The sequence below is a fragment of the Pseudoliparis swirei genome, chromosome 9 (assembly GCF_029220125.1).
Source record: "Pseudoliparis swirei isolate HS2019 ecotype Mariana Trench chromosome 9, NWPU_hadal_v1, whole genome shotgun sequence".
Classification (NCBI taxonomy): domain Eukaryota; kingdom Metazoa; phylum Chordata; class Actinopteri; order Perciformes; family Liparidae; genus Pseudoliparis; species Pseudoliparis swirei.
Genome location: NC_079396.1, coordinates 13,741,331 through 13,760,177, shown reverse-complemented (window position 1 = coordinate 13,760,177; position 18,847 = coordinate 13,741,331). Strand labels below are relative to the sequence as shown.

Genomic DNA, 18,847 nt, shown 5'->3' with positions numbered 1-18,847 from the left:
TACTTTTGTATTTTTTCATTACCTTTATACTTTTTACTACTTTTGTACTTTTCATTACTTTTGTATTTTTTATTACTTTTGTATTGTTTCATTACTTTTATACTTTTTATTACTTTTGTACTTTTAAATAACTTTTGTACTTTTCATTACTTTTGTGCTTTTTTATTACTTTTGTACTTTGTACTACTTTTGTACTTTTAATTACTTTTGTACTTTATTACTTTTGTACTTTTTCATAACTTTTATACTTATTACTTTTGTACTTTTTATTACTTTTGTATTTTTTATAACTTTTATACTTTTTAGTAATTTTGTACTTTTTTATTACTTTTGTACTTTTTCATTACTTTTATACTTTTTATTACTTTTGTACTTTTTAATTACTTTTGTACTTTTCATTACTTTTGTACTTTTTATTACTTATGTACTTTTTTATTACTTTTGTACTTTTTACTACTTTTGTACTTTTTCATTACTTTTATACTTTTTATTACTTTTGTACTTTTTCATTACTTTTGTATTTTTTATTACTTTTTCATTACTTTTGTACTTTTTATTACTTTTGTACTTTTTACTACTTTTGTACTTTTACTTACTTTTGTATTTTTTCATTACTTTTATACTTTGTATGACTTGTAATTTTTCCATACTTTTGTACTTTCATTACTTTTTTATTACTTTATTAAATTTTTACTTTTATTACTTTATTACTTTTTTATTACTTTTCTACTTTTTCGATACTTTTTAACTTTTTAATTACTTTTATATTACTTTTTTCTTCTTTTTAATACTGTATACTTTTTTATAACTATTAATTTGTATTACTTTACAGTGATATTGATCCAATAACAGTGATATTGTTCCAGTTACAGCACTCAAAAAACGATTCAAGCGCTCTCAGTCGTCTTTGAGCCTTTTCTCCTGACTGTGACGAGACCAAATGCAGCAAGATTAACATATGATATATGATATGATATTCCTTTATTCGTCCCACAGTGGGGAAATTTCAAAAATCACAGAGCATCAATGAAAATAAATATAAAACACAAAAATAAATACAAAAAACTAAATACTAATACTAAATATACAGGGGGAAAACAAAGTAAAGTGCAGCGTTTGCCAGGATCTCCAGCGATCGACTGCAGTTTGTTGTGCAGCCTGACAGCAGCAGGAAGGAAGGACTTGTGGTTCCTCTCCCTCGGGAGGAATCAGCCGGTGGCTGAAGGAGCTGTGCAGAGCTGCGAGAGTGTCATGCATGGGGTGGGAGGCGTGGTTCATCAGAGACGAGAGCTTTGCCATCATCCGCCCGTCCCCCACCACCTCCACAGTATCCAGAGGACACCCCAGCACGCTGATGGCCTTCTTTAGCAGCTTGTTCAGCCTCTTCCTGTCAGCCGCTGCCATGCTGCTGCTCCAGAAGACCACTCCATAGAAGATGGCTGATGCCACCACAGAATCAAAGAAGGTCTTCAGGAGTGCTCCCTGCACTCCTAAGGACCTCAGTCTCCTCAGCAGAAGTGAACTCATACCAAATAAATTACTTGTTTAGTAACTGTATTTGTTTGTCATAGTAGTTTAGACTGAACCTCGCTACTATATTACTTGTTTCCCCTTCTTTTTATTACTTTAAAAAACTTTTAATTAGTTATCATTTTTTAATTCCTTATTTACTTTTTTATTACTTTTTTAATTTTTCCATACTTTTGTACTTTCATTACTTTTTTATTACTTTTGTATTACTTTTTCAATACTTTTAAACTTTAATTACTTTTTATTTTTAATTACTTTATTACTTTTATATTACTTTTTAATACTTTATAATTTTCTATAACTATTAATTTGTATTACTTTACAGTGATATTGATCCAATAACTGTGATATTGTTCCAGTTAAAGCACTCAAAAAACAATTCAAGCGCTTCTTAGAGGTGACATTTAATGAATCCAAGGAATTAGCTAATTAGACAAGAAACAAACATAAATTAAAATTCAAGATATGTGTTGAATATTATATTAATTACACTTAAGTAGGAATGAAGTTTTTACAATAACTACCAGTTGACCCCTGGCACAGAGCATCACTTCTTCCTCTGTGCCCAGGTCGTTTGTGCCCTCTGTGTTGTTATGTTGATGTTGATTAGTGACCTTACACATCAAATACTCCATCGGCCTGAAGTGTACAGCCATCAACACATATTGATATGCTTCTGTTGAGAAAGAAAAACAATGTCGAGAGGCATTAAGCGAGTTGTTGAATTAATTAATTTTAGCTGATTTGGGTTTTTGAAAAATCCCTTTTTTTCCTTCTCTTTTGAAGAGGTACTCAAAGCAAAGCAGGCGACCAGATTACGAGTCTGTCAAAATAAAAGCCAAGGCAATAGAAGGACTGGAGGCAAGTGATATACTTTATTCATTTTTTGGTGTGCAGTTGTTTGTTAGCACTCATATGTTTTGCTCCATCTTGTTGGGCTGTTCCTTCAGTGACCGCAGTGTTTCCCCTTTCTACCAGCAGAGGGCAGTACGCGTGTCTGTAACCATACATCTAGTTCCATTGTCTTTGATAGTTATCTAGGTTATTGACACATATGTATAATGCTGTTTATTTTCTCTAATATTTGATGTCCATGCTTAATTAGAAACCTCCTGTATTTACTTATTTTAATAGTATCAATTCAGAACCAAACAGTCCTACATGGATGTGTCGTTCATTGTTATAAATAAGGACAATTGAAAAATAAAAACTTGTAGGTTTATACTTATTTCACAGCCTTGAGAGGACCTCTTCAGTTAAAACCCTGTCATAGCACATCCTGTGCTTCCCAGAGTTACCTTCATGATTATATCATCACTGATGTCATAACCAGTCAACATCTAACCTGTCTGTTCCAACTCTGCTGACCGGGTCCAAGCCCGTCCGACAAAATCACATCATAATGTCGGCACATTGGTCTAAAGAATGATATAACACTGTTGTGTGAACACTGTTTTAGGAGTCCACTATATGAGTTCATGTCTGAGACTGAAACATGGAAGCATAATACTCTCATTTACAGATGTCTCACATGGTTTATAGAAGTCAAATGTTCGTCGTTGTCGGTTTTTAGCCGTTTGTCTACATCTGTGCATGTATATTTAGATAAGTCATATTATTTATATTTGTAATCGCTGATTCCGGTATATAAATAACAATATATTAATTGAGGTATTTGCTGATCCTGTGTACCACAGGGCTATCGGGTCCCCAGGTTGCACATCAGTCACCAACACATTGACATCCTTCCTCAGCCGAGCGCAGCAGCCCACGAGTCCTTCTATCCGACGACTTCTGCACACGTCGAGATGAGCAAAGAGAGACACTTTGGTGTTTTCTTATTGTGTGTGAAGCACAAGTTAAATACTCCGCTAGAAGCAGAAACCTTCAGAATGAGTGCATTGTGATTACATCTTGTGAAACTGATACACTGCAGTTATTCAGTGTATTTTTTCAAAACAAATTGCAATTATATCGGATATGGTTCATATTTGTGGTTCTCTGTTGACACCACGGTCACTTACGCCCGAGCAGACACACCGTGGCTGTAAAAACATCCGAATTCACATTCGGGATCCTTACGACAAAATCTCTTAACCACGTGCTAACCACCTTATTTCAGACATTAACCAACAACTCATTCAAACAACTAATTCATTTACCATATTAAATACAACGGCGCAGAACTCTACAGTGAAAACACGGCATGCCGCCTGGAATGAGCACCACAGCTGAAGTCCCAGATAAGAAAAAGAGGAATTTATTGTTCATCATCTATATACACACTTTTAAACCAATTCTGAAAAGCACAACATGATTTTTTTGAAATATTGAAGTATTACTCATGAACAGGATGTCTGATGGTCACATACCCATGGCAACAAACCAAACGAGGACAGGAGGGTTTTGACAATGTTGGTTCAGCTCACAGCAGTCGCCCTCTGTCCTCCGCCGGCTGAACCTGCACCATGTTGACAGTAAGCAGCAACATTCCTGGGGTACACGGACAACAACCCCAACAGAAACACAGAGGAAAGCTACCGGGAGAAAGAGGGCAGAGACACGTCTCGCGCCATCGGCCTCGGTGCAGAGGACCCAGTGTTTGAGACTGCATGCAAAATGGGATTCGAACGTGACACGGGGATTCTGCATGAAGTGATGACGTCATTCACATGAACTAAAGCCCGTGTGGACATAACCGTGCAGAGCCCAACCGGGACAACCGTCAGTGTAATACTTTCACAGATTAGTCTGCAGACAGACTCGAGCAGAATGAAAACATGCAGGTTCACTTTGGCGCACGTGGTTCGTTTTTTAGGATAAAACATCTCCTTTAAACACAGAGGCGTGCGCTCCCTGGTGGGGGGAGCCGCCAGCAGCCGGCTTCGCGTCTGAATAAATAACCATCGGCATCCTCAGAATTCAGGGTTACGACGAGGCGTCTAAATATTCCAGTGTCGATGAGAACGAGATGTCACGTAGAAACAGATCTGCATCACCGAACTCAACAAGCAATAACAATTACACATAATAACAACAGGTTGCAGCAAAGTTATCTGGGATCAGTAGTACCACCAAATTGCCGTGAGAGGAGAAAGGTAAAAACAAAATTCCAGCAGACGGCAGTCCTTTTCCTGGCAGTTAGAAACCATGCAGAGAAATCCAGAGCGACCTCGGAGAGTACCGTTAAAACAAAGATCACTGTTCCGATGTCACCGACGCTCAAGAGGGGGACACAAACGCATCTTTTATATAAAAAAATCATATGTACCCATCATCAGTAGTGTCTAATGTCAAAAGAAAACACCCATTATGATGCCTTTACACAAAACACAAAAATATATTTTTTTAAAACAAAACAGTATTTCCCATTGCCGTTCCACACGCGTCTCGCCTGCTCAGTGGACGCGACGCCTTCGCCCGTCACCAACGGGGTCATGGCTACATCCATGTTGGCGCTCAGTTTCTTGGGAAAACATCCCGTTAGTCGAACGTCTGAAAGATGGTGACGACTTGGACTGAACATTAATTGTCCTGTCATATTAGACGCTGTCACATCTCATCTCACAGTGTTCATCAATATGAAATAAAACCATCCACAAATAAATAAAATTAAAACCATCCCAAAACATTATCCCCGGCACATTTTAAACTAACAGGACTGGACCACATGGGTCATGTGGGTCACGTGATGAGGAAGCTACAGAGGGGTGCATCTCGTCTCTATTTGAAGGATAATCAAGTGAGGGATTAAAAAGCTAAACCTGGATGTTCATGCTTTAATGTCCCGTGACTGGATCGGTCCACTGAGCTGCAGCCTGGAGGGGACATCGTAGTCTCAGAAACATGCTAGTAGTCCAGACTCCTTTACACACCACTAGAAACAGTTCTTCAGCCTCTGAATTTCCCCTTACACACACACACACACAGACAGACAGAGACAGACACACACACTCTCTCACACACACACAGCAACATAATGTGATGCTGCTTGGCCAGTGTTATTATTAAACATTAAACATTCTTGACAAGGTTAGTCCATCATGGGACATAGTTCAGAGGTAAAAGAGATCAAACTAAATAATCCCGTCGCTGTACAGTAGTACTAATTCCTGCCGTGGGAAATGAAGAGAAAAAAGAAAAAAAGGTTGATTGTGATGATATTAACAGTGGTAGTGCGGTAGTGTTGTGGCCCATGGAGAAGGGGAGGTGGAAGGGAACAGGGAGGAGACACGAGGAACAAAGGGGAGGCGGGGCGAGAGTAAAGTCCGGAGGGGAAGAGTGACTCAGTAGTTTTGGCTAAAAAGGTGAGGTAGGCCTCGTCACAACTTGTAGTGTGGCTTTAAAACTGGCAGGGTTTCCGTTTGCAGTCTGTCTTTCGTGTTCGTTTCCTACGGGAGTGGCCCGGCTGTGCGTCTCCAGCACGACTTTTCGCCGCTCACATCTTGATGTCCTCCTCCACGCTGAGCTGCGAGAGGGTCTTCTTGATGCGCAGGGCCGTCAGCCGGGCGGCTCCGTTGGCGTACCAGCACTCCCTCATGATCTTACCCATCACACGCAGCGACTGCAGGATAAGGGCACAAGAATTCGGTTCACTTGAAACCCTGATGCCGACTGATGACAATCGTTAGTGTTCCCCGCCCCAACAACGCCACTATTTTATCAAATGGTAGTACTTTAATAAATATTTCCTCTGGAAACAAAACCACCATGATCTTTTTTGTCATAGTATACATTAATGTGATAACGAGAGGATATTAAAACGTGATGTAGGATATAGGTTAATGTAACACATTGGACTCACAATAATAACAATGATATTAAATAATATTCATGCAATACTTTAAATAAAAATGAGCTGCCAGGTCGTCCTGCTTAACCCGATATTGCCAAACTGCTTCTCTATACAGCCACACAAAGCATCTTTAAAAGACATCCGCTATTGGTGTGTAGAGTGTATATTCAGTGGGAAATACCTCGTAGCTCTGCCACCAGTTGGGCATATTCGGCCTCAGCTTCTGGTCACACACCAGTTTCCTCATCTCCTCTATGGAGGGGTCAGAGGGCACGAGGTCATAGTAGGGCAGCTGGTACTCCTCGTGGATACCTGCAGCAGTGAGGAAGCCTTCTCAGTCTCTGGTTTCAGAATCCCGTTCATTTGACCAATTTATATTAATGTCATCCCGCCCCCACATGGGCCGCTTGTGGTCTTACCTCCTGCGTTGCAGCGGCGTGCGATCTCCCAGTACACGAGGCCCAGCGCATAAATGTCGGCACACTTGAAGGAATCAAAGTGTTTCATGTTGATGGTTTCGTCCAGGACTTCTGGAGCCATATACCTGGAGGCAGCAACGAGCGGTAGCATGAGACGTAAAGTAAACCATTATAATAGACGTCGCAATAATCTTTGCGAGTTAAAGTCATTGTTATGTTTTGGGATGATAATAAATGTCCCTTGGAAAAAGAGCTTATTTCTTAATGACCATCAGCACAAATAAATATCCATAACTGGGTAAGATCCAAAGAGCTTAAGCAAATTGATCAATAATATATATATATTATATATAATATAATATATATATAAAAAAAATATATATATATAATATAATATATATATTTTTTAATTGTATTAGTCTTAGACATTTCAAAGCCTGTTATTTCAGAATCAAAATGTATATTCATACATTTTCATTGAGTTAAAAAACGGATATGGCTATTTCTTCTCTTTCCGACTTGTCTACCCTCGGTGGCTCACAGCCCAAAGCTCATTGGGTGTTGTCGAAGATGGAAAAATGGCACAAATGTATTATTATTTTGTACGGTTGAATAATTTCCTAAAAAAGAAACTCATTCCCACTTTACAGCAGCAGGACAGTGTTGACAGTTAAACTTATTCTACAGTGAGGTGTTCATTGTTATGAAGAGACAGGTGTGGCTCAGTCATGTGATCTCGTCGTGGGACGTGTCGACAATGACAAAAATACAGAACGTAGCCGGACTTTGGCTTTAAGAAGGAACCTCCCCTTAATGAATGACGACAGAAACATTTACCTCTTCGTGCCCACGCGTTGGTTCGGCGCTATATCGATTGTGTCCGTGATGGACTCGTGGCGGACTGCCAGGCCGAGGTCAGCGATGGCACACGTGCCATTCTTCTTCACCAGGATATTTTTAGACTTGAGGTCTCGGTGAGCGATGCCCGGCTTTCCTGCAGGAGAACAGAAACACAGCATTTGCATCAAGAGCTGAGCAGGAAGAGCACTCGCCTGTTACGACTTCACTTTCAAGTCCCCGCTGATTACATCATCATCTCGGCCTGCAGGGTCATGCGGAGCGAGTTTGTTGACGCAAACTCCAGAATATTTGGGATGCCCAGTTATTGCTGAAAGGATCTCTTGTATTTGCCGTTTGTCCCACCTTTGCAAAACAACTTTTATTGCCTGCGTTCCTCTGCAGCTACTTGTCTTGTCAGGCGTATTTGGCTCCGGCCTGTACCCACACCACCAGTTCTCTCACCGCTCAGCCGCTCGCTGCGGTTAGACAGCTTGGCCAGTTTCATTTTGATGTTTGCATAACATGTTTTATTCAATGAATTGGAGCCGACTGCATCACTGCTTGTTTTTGAGTTTGAAGGAAGTGCGTTTGACGGCGTGTTACGACACATTGGCTGGATGGGCGCTGAGCCAACTTGTGTTCATTGAATCGATACAACAGTGGTTGTTGCAGACACACCTGGCACAGAGCTGCACTCTATTGAATGCACCCTTCTAGTTAGTTTATTCATTTATTGCGTGCTGTGCGTTAACGGGACGGCTGATCTCACCTTGAGTGCCGAGGATCTCCATATGCAGGTGAGCCAGGCCGCTGACAGCCGACAGGGCCAGCTTGATCATGCCCTCGATGGTGACAGAGTAGCGGTTGAGATACTCAAACAGAGAGCCGTGCTCATGATAGTCTGACACGAGCCACAGCTGAGTCCATGTGCCATTGTCTGGAGGGGAGCAACAAGTCAAACATCATGCAATTAACATGGAGATGAATCAACTACGCTGCTTTCATTGTACGTTTTGGATAAATGCCTGAAATGTTCTTTTTAAACGAACCTTTATTGTCCGCTGCGATGAATCCCAGGATGTTTTCGTGGCGCAGCATGATCGTCTGGTAGATCTCAGCCTCTCTGAACCAGGAGCGCTCCTCTCTGGATGAGAAGATCTTCACGGCCACATCCCCTCCTCTCCACTTCCCCCGCCACACCTCCCCAAAGCGGCCCTTCCCGATGCTCTCCTGCAGCATGATGGTCCTCGCCACCGTCCGCTGCACGAACAGAGGCAGACCTGCAGAGGGCAGCGGAGACAAACAAAACATCGGCCCACGTTCCCTGGACACTTGTTTGGTGTGCGTGCGTTGGGTACCCTCGGAATACCCTCAGCAAATGATGTGCTGCAGCTAAATAATCATTCATTTGTGTAGCTATAAAATGACACACACTGTTTTGCTGACAGACATTTCAGAAAATGTGTATTCCAAAACCAAACTCTTTTTTCCCCCATTCCACTAGTATGTCACATCAGAGGGCTGCTTGCACTGACCAGAGCCGGATCCGGAGGTGGACATGTCATAGATGAGGTCCTGCAGAGTCCTGTCCTTAGCCAAGTACAGATGGTCACAGGATGGGTCCTCTACCTCCAGCCTCTGCCGGTGGCTATAGGCCCTCTGGTGGTATTGGAACAGGAACACGCCGACCATCAGCAGCACACAGAGGAGGAACACCGGCCCTGCGATGACCGCCACCAGCTCCACCGGCCCCCAGGAGCTTCCTGAGCCCGACCAGTCCTTTGTTGGCACTAAGAAAGCAACAACAAAAAAAGAGATAGAGAAGCGGAAGTGGTTACTTTAAAGTGAAACTGTGCAACTATTGATGTGCAGGAGCTCTGGTGTGTGACGACTGGGCCTCACCGGGGACATCAATACTGTTGCAATAATCCAGATAGCAGCAGTGCGTGTTGAGCAGGCCTTCGGCGCTCAGACAGTAGAACGGCTGTCCAGGGGGCACCAGGTTGACCCGGTTGATACAGATGCGGACGTGTTGCTCCTTCCCCTGGATGTAGTATGTGGAGGCCATGCAGGCGCCATCGGTCTCACACTCGTAGGCAGTCTTTTCACAGTTTGTGCAGTTACAGCGTAAAGCTGCGGGGAAAGGAAAGAGAGCCGTGAGGTTAACACAACAGATGTCACTTCCGTTATGTCCAGCAGGGGGCAAGCTAACCCCACAGTTCCACCACAGGATCCAGATTGAAGTGTCCTATTCCGTTGTGGGCACTTTGTAACAGACACAGAGTTTGGAATTTCGCCCTGAAATCAGATCCTCCACTGCAGATGAACCCAAACATGCAGGGTGGAGACAGAGCTGCCCAGGGGGGCCGACACAGTGAAACCCAACAGGGGAGGAGGGATCCTGCCAAGTCCCCGATGCAGCATTCTGCCCCATTCCGCTCCCTCATGCTGAACAGAGAGCGGCTACTGTTCAAGCTCATGAGACAGGAGCTTCATTTAATACAGCGCAGGGACCTATTAAAGGACGCGATGGAACTATTGCAGCCTTCATAATAAGACTACGACGGCCCATCGACACAATCAAGAGGTCAGTGCCGGGAGGTTGATACAAATCTCCCACATCTGAAACACAGCCAGTCGGTTGGGCAATCCGAGAGCAAGAAACTGCAAACTGATTAGATTTGGGGTGAAATGTGATTTTGAGTCAGAGAACACACGCTTCTCGTTTAGAGTAAGGCCGGCTCCAAAGGCGACTTCCAAGGTCCTCTTCAACCAAACGGAGTCCAAAGCAGGCAAGGCTGGAGGAGGCTGGTTCTCACATGGCAAAACCCTCTGGGAAGCAGTTAAGCTCAACTGAACCTCTGTCGGCGGTAAATGACGACCCGTCTGACTGAACAGGGCCGTTAGTGAGGCGTGACAGAGCAGGAGAAGAAAAAAAACGAGAGCAATCAAGACAACACACTGGACGAGGCAAAGACAAGACGGTCAGAACAACAACACCACCACAGGAGGAGACACAAAGCAGAGAGGAATTTTAATCTTGATTCCTCCCTCAAAAGAGGCTCAGCAGCAATTGGACCACTGACAATATCTGGACCAGAGGAAAGAAAGGAATTTAAGAGTGGCAAGCGTCCACTAATCCTCCGCGTCTTATCCTGAGGGTGTCTTTGGCCAGATGAGCACACTCATCCCCCGCTAGTACCAACTTGGGTGTCGTTCAAAAAGGTGTCAGCAGATTGCAGTACATTCCTGAACCGACCGAGTCGCCACACGATGAGGCTTTAGTCCTTAAAAAATACATTTAAAAACACTACGAATGCGTGATGAACTGATTGCACCATCAGCATGCAACACCCAAGCGGCCGCAACCACGAACCCGGTGTCATAGGAATGGTTTTCACTGAATTCTAGGAAGTTGCATTGTGCGGGAGCACATTTAGAGTGGAGCGTAAGCGTGTGTGTGTGTGTGTTTTGCTCTCCAGGAGGCGAGCGGGAAAGTGGCAGGAAGTCCTCGTGGAGCGCGTCCAAATTCACCGCAGTTCGCATGCAGATGGAATTTCCTGCAGATTACACAGAGGTGAAGCAGACTGGGCCTGATAAAAGGAAAACAAGCCGGGTGCTGCTAATCCGCAGCAGCAACGGAGCAAATGGTTTGGCTAGATTACACTGAGGACAGGAGGAGCAGCTGGAGGTGAGAAAGCCGGGAGATGCTCTATATCAATCAAACGTAGACATCTCGACTCCCACACTTGTCGGCTTGGTGTTTACTGCTTCTTTAGAGAAACACTTTCCTCGCACCTCACTCGAAATACAGCAGCGCAGTTCGATTTAATGTCCCTCATTTTTCTCATTGAAATCAAAACATAAGGCGACAAAGTACTTCACGACACATTGCACCAATATTCAACAGGAGCGATCCGATAAGGACACCGTGATCTAAGATGACACGGCGCATCCATGACGGAGACTGTGTGTGGTGAGACAGATGTTACAGGCTTGGATAGAGGGGCTTGGGAGGAAAACCAAACATGGCTGAAAACACACATTCTCTCCTCGAGCCTGCCACGGATGGTTTGAGGTCTACCAGCATTTGGGTTTGTGGTTCGTCTTCCATTTCGCTGAAGGCTACCTTGTGGAAACACCATATGTCGACTGCTTCCACACAAACAAGAGGCCTCCCTATGGGCGGCCGATATGGAGAACGACTATGACAGATCATCACGTTATGTATTGACACAGATGGAAACCATTCATAGATTAAATTTAGACCGATTGAGTTATTCAAATACCTAACAAATTAAGGTAATTCTTCATTTTGAAGTGAAAAACCCGTACTCGAAGGAAACCGTCCTGCTTCTTGAATTGCAACATTTCCCAAATGAAACCAGAAAAATTTAAAAGGGAAACCTCAATCAAAAAGTTTTTACCGGCTGACAAATCATTGTGACACATGATTATATATATATATATATATACACATACACTAATGAAGATGTAAAGAAATTAATGTCAAGCAAGAAAGACATTGTTGGAATTATTCATGTGCTTGTGCACCAATAAAGATCTCCTCACTCACTGGTATTTACGGAAATGCAGCGTTGTTTGCACAGCGCTCTGCATATCGCACTGAATTCGAAGCAGAAGTGTTTCAAAGCTACACTTGAAGGAATAATATCACGCCTGGATACACATGGATAAGAGTAGAGCCCGGGTGTATGCGTTTTTTGAGTCAACTCTGCTCTTGTATCCACGTAATTGGTGGTCTTTACACTGGTCCTTTGTGTGGAGATTAAGACGACATGAGGAGGGATTGGACTGGCCCTGCGCGAACAAAGAGCGGAGTGGGGGAGCGCACTTCAGCATGGCGCAGCGAGGGGGATGGGCGGCGCACAGGGGACCGACCAGGGCTAACGGGAACAACTTCGGGGGGCTGCTGCGGGCCAGACAGGATGGGGGCTGGTCCCAAGTTAGCCAGGACAATACGGCGAGGAGGGGGCCAACGAGCGGGACTTACAGCCCCCCCCCCCCAGCTGCAGTTGGGGTCTGCCCAAGTGACCAGCTGCGACCGTCATTAAAACCCAGTCTAGACGTTGACTTGCGGGAGGGGGTGAACAACAGGAAAAGGGAACCGTGTGGAAAAGGGGGACAACCCAGCGCAAAGAGCTGCCGGCGTGTGAAGTTCCGACCATTCCGTTCATGTGGAGGCAGGAAAAGGCAGACAGAGCGAGGAAGGGATTAATGAACCACTGTTGCCACATTGCCTGAACCTGGACCCAACTAGAAACCACAGCATAGTCCCACTACAAACAGCTTCACACATTAACCGTAATGGCTTTTGCGGGTATGCCAGTGTCGACGTGTTGCTCAGACCTACTCATGCGCAGCAACACAGTCAAAACAGGAGGGGGGGGCTTCCCGTATGGTAAGATGAGAGTGTGGAAAATAAGCATGCTCGCCACAGGGCAGCAGGGCTACACAAACAGTGGGTTTCTGCAAGCTAAACGACACAGACAGACGGGTACGCGCGCGCGTGTGCACGCGGAGCAGAGCACCATTACCAAAATGCACTGGCTGAAATTAAATCCATACAGATACCAGACTAAGAGCTGATCAAGACAAGCAGACGCCACCAGACAGTGCGAGTGCAAACACACACGGGTACGCTCCCACACACACATTACAACTGTGTCCTAATCAATGTTAGGGGAAGGAGGAAAGTCATTACCTCTGTCTGCATCTCAGGGTCAGATTACTGATCTGATTCTAAAGTGAAGTCTCTGGGGCTGAGGCAGCACCTACTATCTTGCAACCAGCAGCCTCCAGGCTACATCCCATCCTGTCTGGGTCTGCTGCCCTGGATTAGTTCAAAGGCATACAAGTGTGAGCACAGGCTCACTTTGGATTTTTTTTTATTGCTCAAAAATCCCAAACTGATCCATGTTGCATCTACTATAATATCCCATTATACTACAGTACTGTGAGCCAATGCATCTGCCATGTGACCGCAGATTTAAAAAAATAGTCTGAGTATTAACAGGACAGACTCAGCAATTACAGCCCTTTTCCTCTTTCTATAACTATCCAACAAGTTTGAGGTTATATTTAGGTATCAAACTTAAATGTTTCGTAATAGAGCAAAAGAACCTGAAGTATCAAAAGTTGTATGCATGGACAAACCAACACATGATTATGTAATGTTATTTTGCATACAATACATAATCAGATATTCTGACCCCAAAACCACTTCTGGTTATCATCATTCAAAAAGTCTGGCCGTACTGCTGGTTGAGGTAGGAAATACAGAGACAGCCACAAACATTCATAATACAATCTTAATAAAAATACAGGTGCTGCAAAGAAACAAAAATAGATACAAATGGTATGGGTTTATTGCAAAGACGAAACCCACTCTTTTGAAGTCAACTTGGGAGGCCAGAGAAAGGTGAACGATGGCGGTTCAAGTTATGCTTCTAGCTATGGATAATGTACACTCACACTAGATTCCCCAAGAAAAACACGTCTTCCCAACTGCCCTTCCCCGGATCACACCAATAAATCAGTCAGCTGCACACCTTGAAGCTGACAATTCCACGGCAGAGCAGGTCTCATCTACATTCCAACAGCTGCCAACAAAACTAATCAAACACCTCTCCAAAGAGACTTGTAATGGAGGGGTGTCAGGTTCAGCCATATAGACATGAACTCTCAGAGCCGCTGGGCCTGTCTGGGTGTGGTGTGACAATAACAACATTCAAAGTGCGGCACAATAGCAGATGTCATTATAGCACTGAGATATATACTCCATTAAAAGAAGAAGAAAAAACACACAAAGCATCCCGAGTAAATGAACTGCATGGATGAGTGCGCAAGCAAAGGTGAAATTGCCGGCTCTGCGGTGGGAGTAATCCCTTGTGGTCCAACATCAGTGATGGCGACGCTGGGTCAGCGAAGGGCTACGCTGTCTGCTGGAGCAATTAGGGCCCTGTGCCTCCGGGCCAGCGGAGGTCATTAACGACACTGGTCATTATGGAGGGCAAACTAGACCATCTCAGACCCAACTTGACCCCGACTGGCTCAGCCCTGGACTATAGATCAAAACAGATTCGTTATGTATCTGGGCCAGGATATAACCTGACATGTTATACATGGAAAATGCAACTAAATGTAATAACAATTTAACAGAGACAACCCAAACTACACATTTGGGAACAAAACAACTTTCTCCATCTCCAGCATAGAAATACCCCCCCCCCCCCCCCTTCTCCAAACTCTTCTCCTCAACACCTGTGAACCTAATAAGTGTAAACCTTTCTCCGTACATTCCCTTGGCTCTGATCCAATGGGCAGGTGTACACATGTTGCAATCCGACTTCCTCAGCCAGAACTCCTTCACATCCAATTTGACATTAAATCACACCTGTAGCAGAGTTTAGTTCCCCGAACGCGTTGGAGTGCAAGTCGGGACTGTTCTGCTTCCAAGTACCTCGTCTCTGATTTGACACACGGGCACATTAAGCAATGACAAGACGCTGGCATCGTCTTGATAATGGCTCCTAAAAGTGAGTGCAGAGTTCAAGAGGTAGCAGCAGCTCATGTAACCAGAGGCCTTACTTTCACCTGGACGACAAAAAAACAAAACCCAGCCCATGCTGAAGCTCGATTCCCCACATTAAGATGACAATGAGTGGGTAAAAAGCAGAAATGGGAACACAGATATAGTACAGATTAAATGATGTACCTGGCCTTAAATATGACAGCGACAGAGAATAGGAAGGGCAGGAGTAAAAGGAGAAAGAGAGGGACGCGCCCTACTTCTTGGCAGTGTGGTTGACGGTGCCCATATCACATTGCTATTGTGTTCAATGCACCCAGGCAGACTGCGTCACACAGGCATGTAACGCCCATAACACTAGTGACTCCTAATCCTGATGAAGTCAACAACACGTGACCCATTCATCAAAGCTGTGAGTAAAGCGTATTCTCACAGTAGCATGCTTCATTCGCCACAGCCGGCCTGGAGTCTGCTCTAGCGCAGCTACTTTCAGGTTTGTCTGGTTTCACGGTGGAATCCATTATACGGTGTGAAACCTCGGCTCGAGACAGACTTGCGGGCCCCATGAACGGCAGACGCCGCCAGCTGGACAAAGCCCATCGTCATCCCCTGTGTGCTCAGGCCCACTCTCCCCTCGCACAACCCTGTGAATATTGGAGTAACCATTCAAACATTGACTGTTCAGTGTTGTCATTTTTCTAGCATGCCTCAAACGATCCGATTGGTCTTTGTGTGTGCTAAACTCAGCGAGGCGGGTTTATTGATACGATCGGCACGATGACTCAATCGGTTAAAGCAAAACATGAACTTGTTTTTGTATTACTTAGTTTATCTGTTGAGTGGCAAGTTTCAACACAGTAAAGGAGAAAAAGAAATGGAGGTTTGCGTAACCCGAGACTCTAATGAAAATTAGGACATTCTGATGCCAAAAAAGAAAGAAAAGAGAGTGTTGTTTGGAGCAAAATAGACGAGCAGCAAAGACAAACACGCAAGTGTAGTCCAACATATGGCCCTGCGATGGTGGCATCAGCTGCTCCCTGCAGACAGAGGACTCAGGCTGAAGCAGCCCCATAACTGGCGCCTCAAAAGACCCCACTTGCCACATTTCCATCACAATGAACCCAGACTTCAACTGTGACTTCTGTCTGGGATGGCTGAATGAAGGGCTGTTCTCACCCTATGCCAGCATTCACTTTCTCCTGGAGGCCACTAAGCAGCCTTTTCACTCCTTACAAAGAGACACCAATGCAAGAGCTGCCAGTGTTTACTCCCAAAAACACATTTCATGCGCACCCCATGCTCGGCCTTCATTCAGCGACCCACTCCGCTCCATCGGGGGCATGCGGCACGTGACGCGCCTGTAACTGACCACATTACACACGTCTGACCAGCCGCCGATAAGCAGCCCCAATCCAACAAGAGGTTGTTTGGTAAACACGTTAGCATAACAGCAGCTGATAAGCGAGGCGGCAAGAGGAGGCTGTGGGTTGTTCGTCGCCACTGGCTGCGTTTCCACGCCATGTTACATGTTGTTATTCAGTCGTGCAGCCCTCACACGAGCCACAATTAGCGACAATAATCTACTTCAAAGAGTCCAATATTATCCAGCGAGCTAGCCGACGTTAGCTGGCGCCTCGAAACAAACCGCACCACCATGTTGTTGTTGTGCTTTTAGCTCCGTGTTCAATAACGAGCAGGTACACGGCGAGTTTTTTTTTTTTTAGTCAGCCAACAAAAAACATAAACAAACAAAACGTTGTGAATTTGGGTTTCGGGGGAACAGCGAGCGGGGCTGCTGAGGTCGACGCAAGCTGGTCACCGTGAGCCAAATCCCCGACACGCAGCGCCATGACGATGAGCGACAACAGGCGATGCCCGGTCCGGGGAAACACATCGAGACAAAAGCCGGAGAGGCGCTCACACGAAACTTACCGTCGCCGAGAGCCGCCGAGCCGAGCAGGGCCACGAGCGCGAGAGCGATTTCTTTTAGAGCCATTTCATCCACATTCCCATCTCCCCGCGATGAAATGCGTCCGAAGTGTGTCGCTATCAACACGACCCGACCTGAAGCACAACCACAGTCCGACCGCACGCACCACACAGCCAAACACTAGCCAGCCGGGCGAGTGACGCGTTTAAAGGGGTGTGCGCGCGTGCTTAAAGGGGAGGGCTGCCTGCTGCATGGACCCTTCTGCCTCTGAGGTCACGGCTGTGTGTGGCAAATAAAAAGGTTATCTCATTTATCAAAAGACAGAGTGAATGCCTCCAGCAGTATCTTTATGACGTAACAGTTAATACATCTTCACATTATCACTTTAATTTCAATGCATAATATGATTGTATTATGTCTAAATGTGTAAATATGTTAGATTCAAAAGTTGGTGAATTTATATACCTATTTATTAAGTATTTTAAATATGCTGTAATGATATTGCTATGTAGTTTCATGTGTGTACTAGGTTTTTCCACGATTTGTTGGAGGAATTTATAAACCATTAACCTTGCTTGAGGTCACATCTGCATCTGATTAATCTAGTTACATATTTAGGGAACACACTGGGTCAAACTGAAGATGTAGAGTCATTAAATGAACATGATCGTTTGTTTTTAAAAGGGATTTATAAATTGTTTGAAACTAAATTCATTAGAATAAGTAGGGCAACATGTTTAAAGATGACAACATAGAACAACACCCCGGCACGTTCGCTCCGTTCGGCAACAGCCAATCGATTTGTGACTCCTGCACCTCGAGCTAATCACTCGAAATCCAGACTGTTTGCTGTCCTGGCTCCTCAGTGGTGGAATGAGCTCCCCACTGACATCAGGACAGCAGAAAGTCTCTACATCTTCCGCCGGAGACTGAAAACACACCTTTTCCGACTATATCTGGATTAAAACACAGATTTGCACTTCAGTGGCACTTAAATAGCACTTACTTATGGTACTTTTGTAGTTCGACTATGTTGAGGAAATGTTACTTCCTGTATTCTTGTTGTTCTTAGTTTATACTCTAGGTTGAAATGCACTTATTGTAAGTCGCTTTGGATAAAAGCGTCTGCTAAATGACATGTAATGTAATGTAATGTAACACATGGGAGGTAATATTAAATCAGACTTAAGACTTAAATTAAATATTGTGTTGATACTTAAGATGGTGCTGGCGGGTGGGGCGGGGGGGGGGGGGGGTCCTATTTGAAGCAAGAATGTATTGAGGGAACAAACTGGGTCGCTTGCCACCTTTGATTGTTTTATTAATGAAAATGTAAATTCCTGAAATCTAATTTTATGAAACGAGAAATTAGTTTCACTCATAAAGATAATGCTAAAGACGGTGAAAATAATAATATGCCATGTTCTGATGCCATCTTTGTTAGTTGTCCTTCAAAATATACACCCATGGATCTAGTAATCAGTCAATATTTTATTTATTTAATCGTATATTAAGAATATATCTCAGTTTAGTTTTTATGATTGTACAATTGTTTTACAATCATACAAAGTTTATGCCAAAGTGAACACATTGGGTACATTTGTTTCCTCTAATCTGTTCATTATTTGAATGGCTTGAAACAAACAGCAACCTTATGTTTACATCAATTTAATCTGTATGGTTAACTTGGTTATGCCTGGTTTATGTATTACTGATTGAGGTTATTACTCAAGACAGGACTTTGGGTGACGGATCCAAATGAAACAAATGCACTTATTGGA

The 18,847-nt window shown here is 44.0% G+C and overlaps 1 protein-coding gene across 1 annotated transcript; it reads right to left on the bottom strand.

The window, feature by feature from the left end:
* Positions 1 to 3,774: 3,774 nt before the first annotated feature.
* acvr1ba (activin A receptor type 1Ba) lies at positions 3,775 to 17,217 on the bottom strand. The gene is made up of 9 exons (XM_056423389.1): positions 17,069 to 17,217; positions 9,487 to 9,717; positions 9,120 to 9,374; positions 8,634 to 8,864; positions 8,354 to 8,521; positions 7,582 to 7,738; positions 6,745 to 6,869; positions 6,507 to 6,637; positions 3,775 to 6,094 (listed from the first exon to the last, which is right to left on the bottom strand). The coding sequence occupies exons 1-9, from the start codon at positions 17,130 to 17,132 to the stop codon at positions 5,969 to 5,971; spliced, it is 1,488 nt and encodes a 495-aa protein (XP_056279364.1). The 5' UTR covers positions 17,133 to 17,217; the 3' UTR covers positions 3,775 to 5,968.
* Positions 17,218 to 18,847: the final 1,630 nt, after the last annotated feature.

Coding starts and splice junctions, on each gene's coding strand:
- acvr1ba (XM_056423389.1), bottom strand. CDS start 17,132: ATGGCTCTAAAAGAAATCGCTCTCGCGCTCGTGGCCCTGCTCGGCTCG. Junction 6,870..7,581: donor CAACGCGTGGGCACGAAGAG/GTAAATGTTTCT, acceptor TGCTGCCTCCAG/GTATATGGCTCCAGAAGTCC. Junction 6,638..6,744: donor ACGCCGCTGCAACGCAGGAG/GTAAGACCACAA, acceptor TCACTGCTGCAG/GTATCCACGAGGAGTACCAG.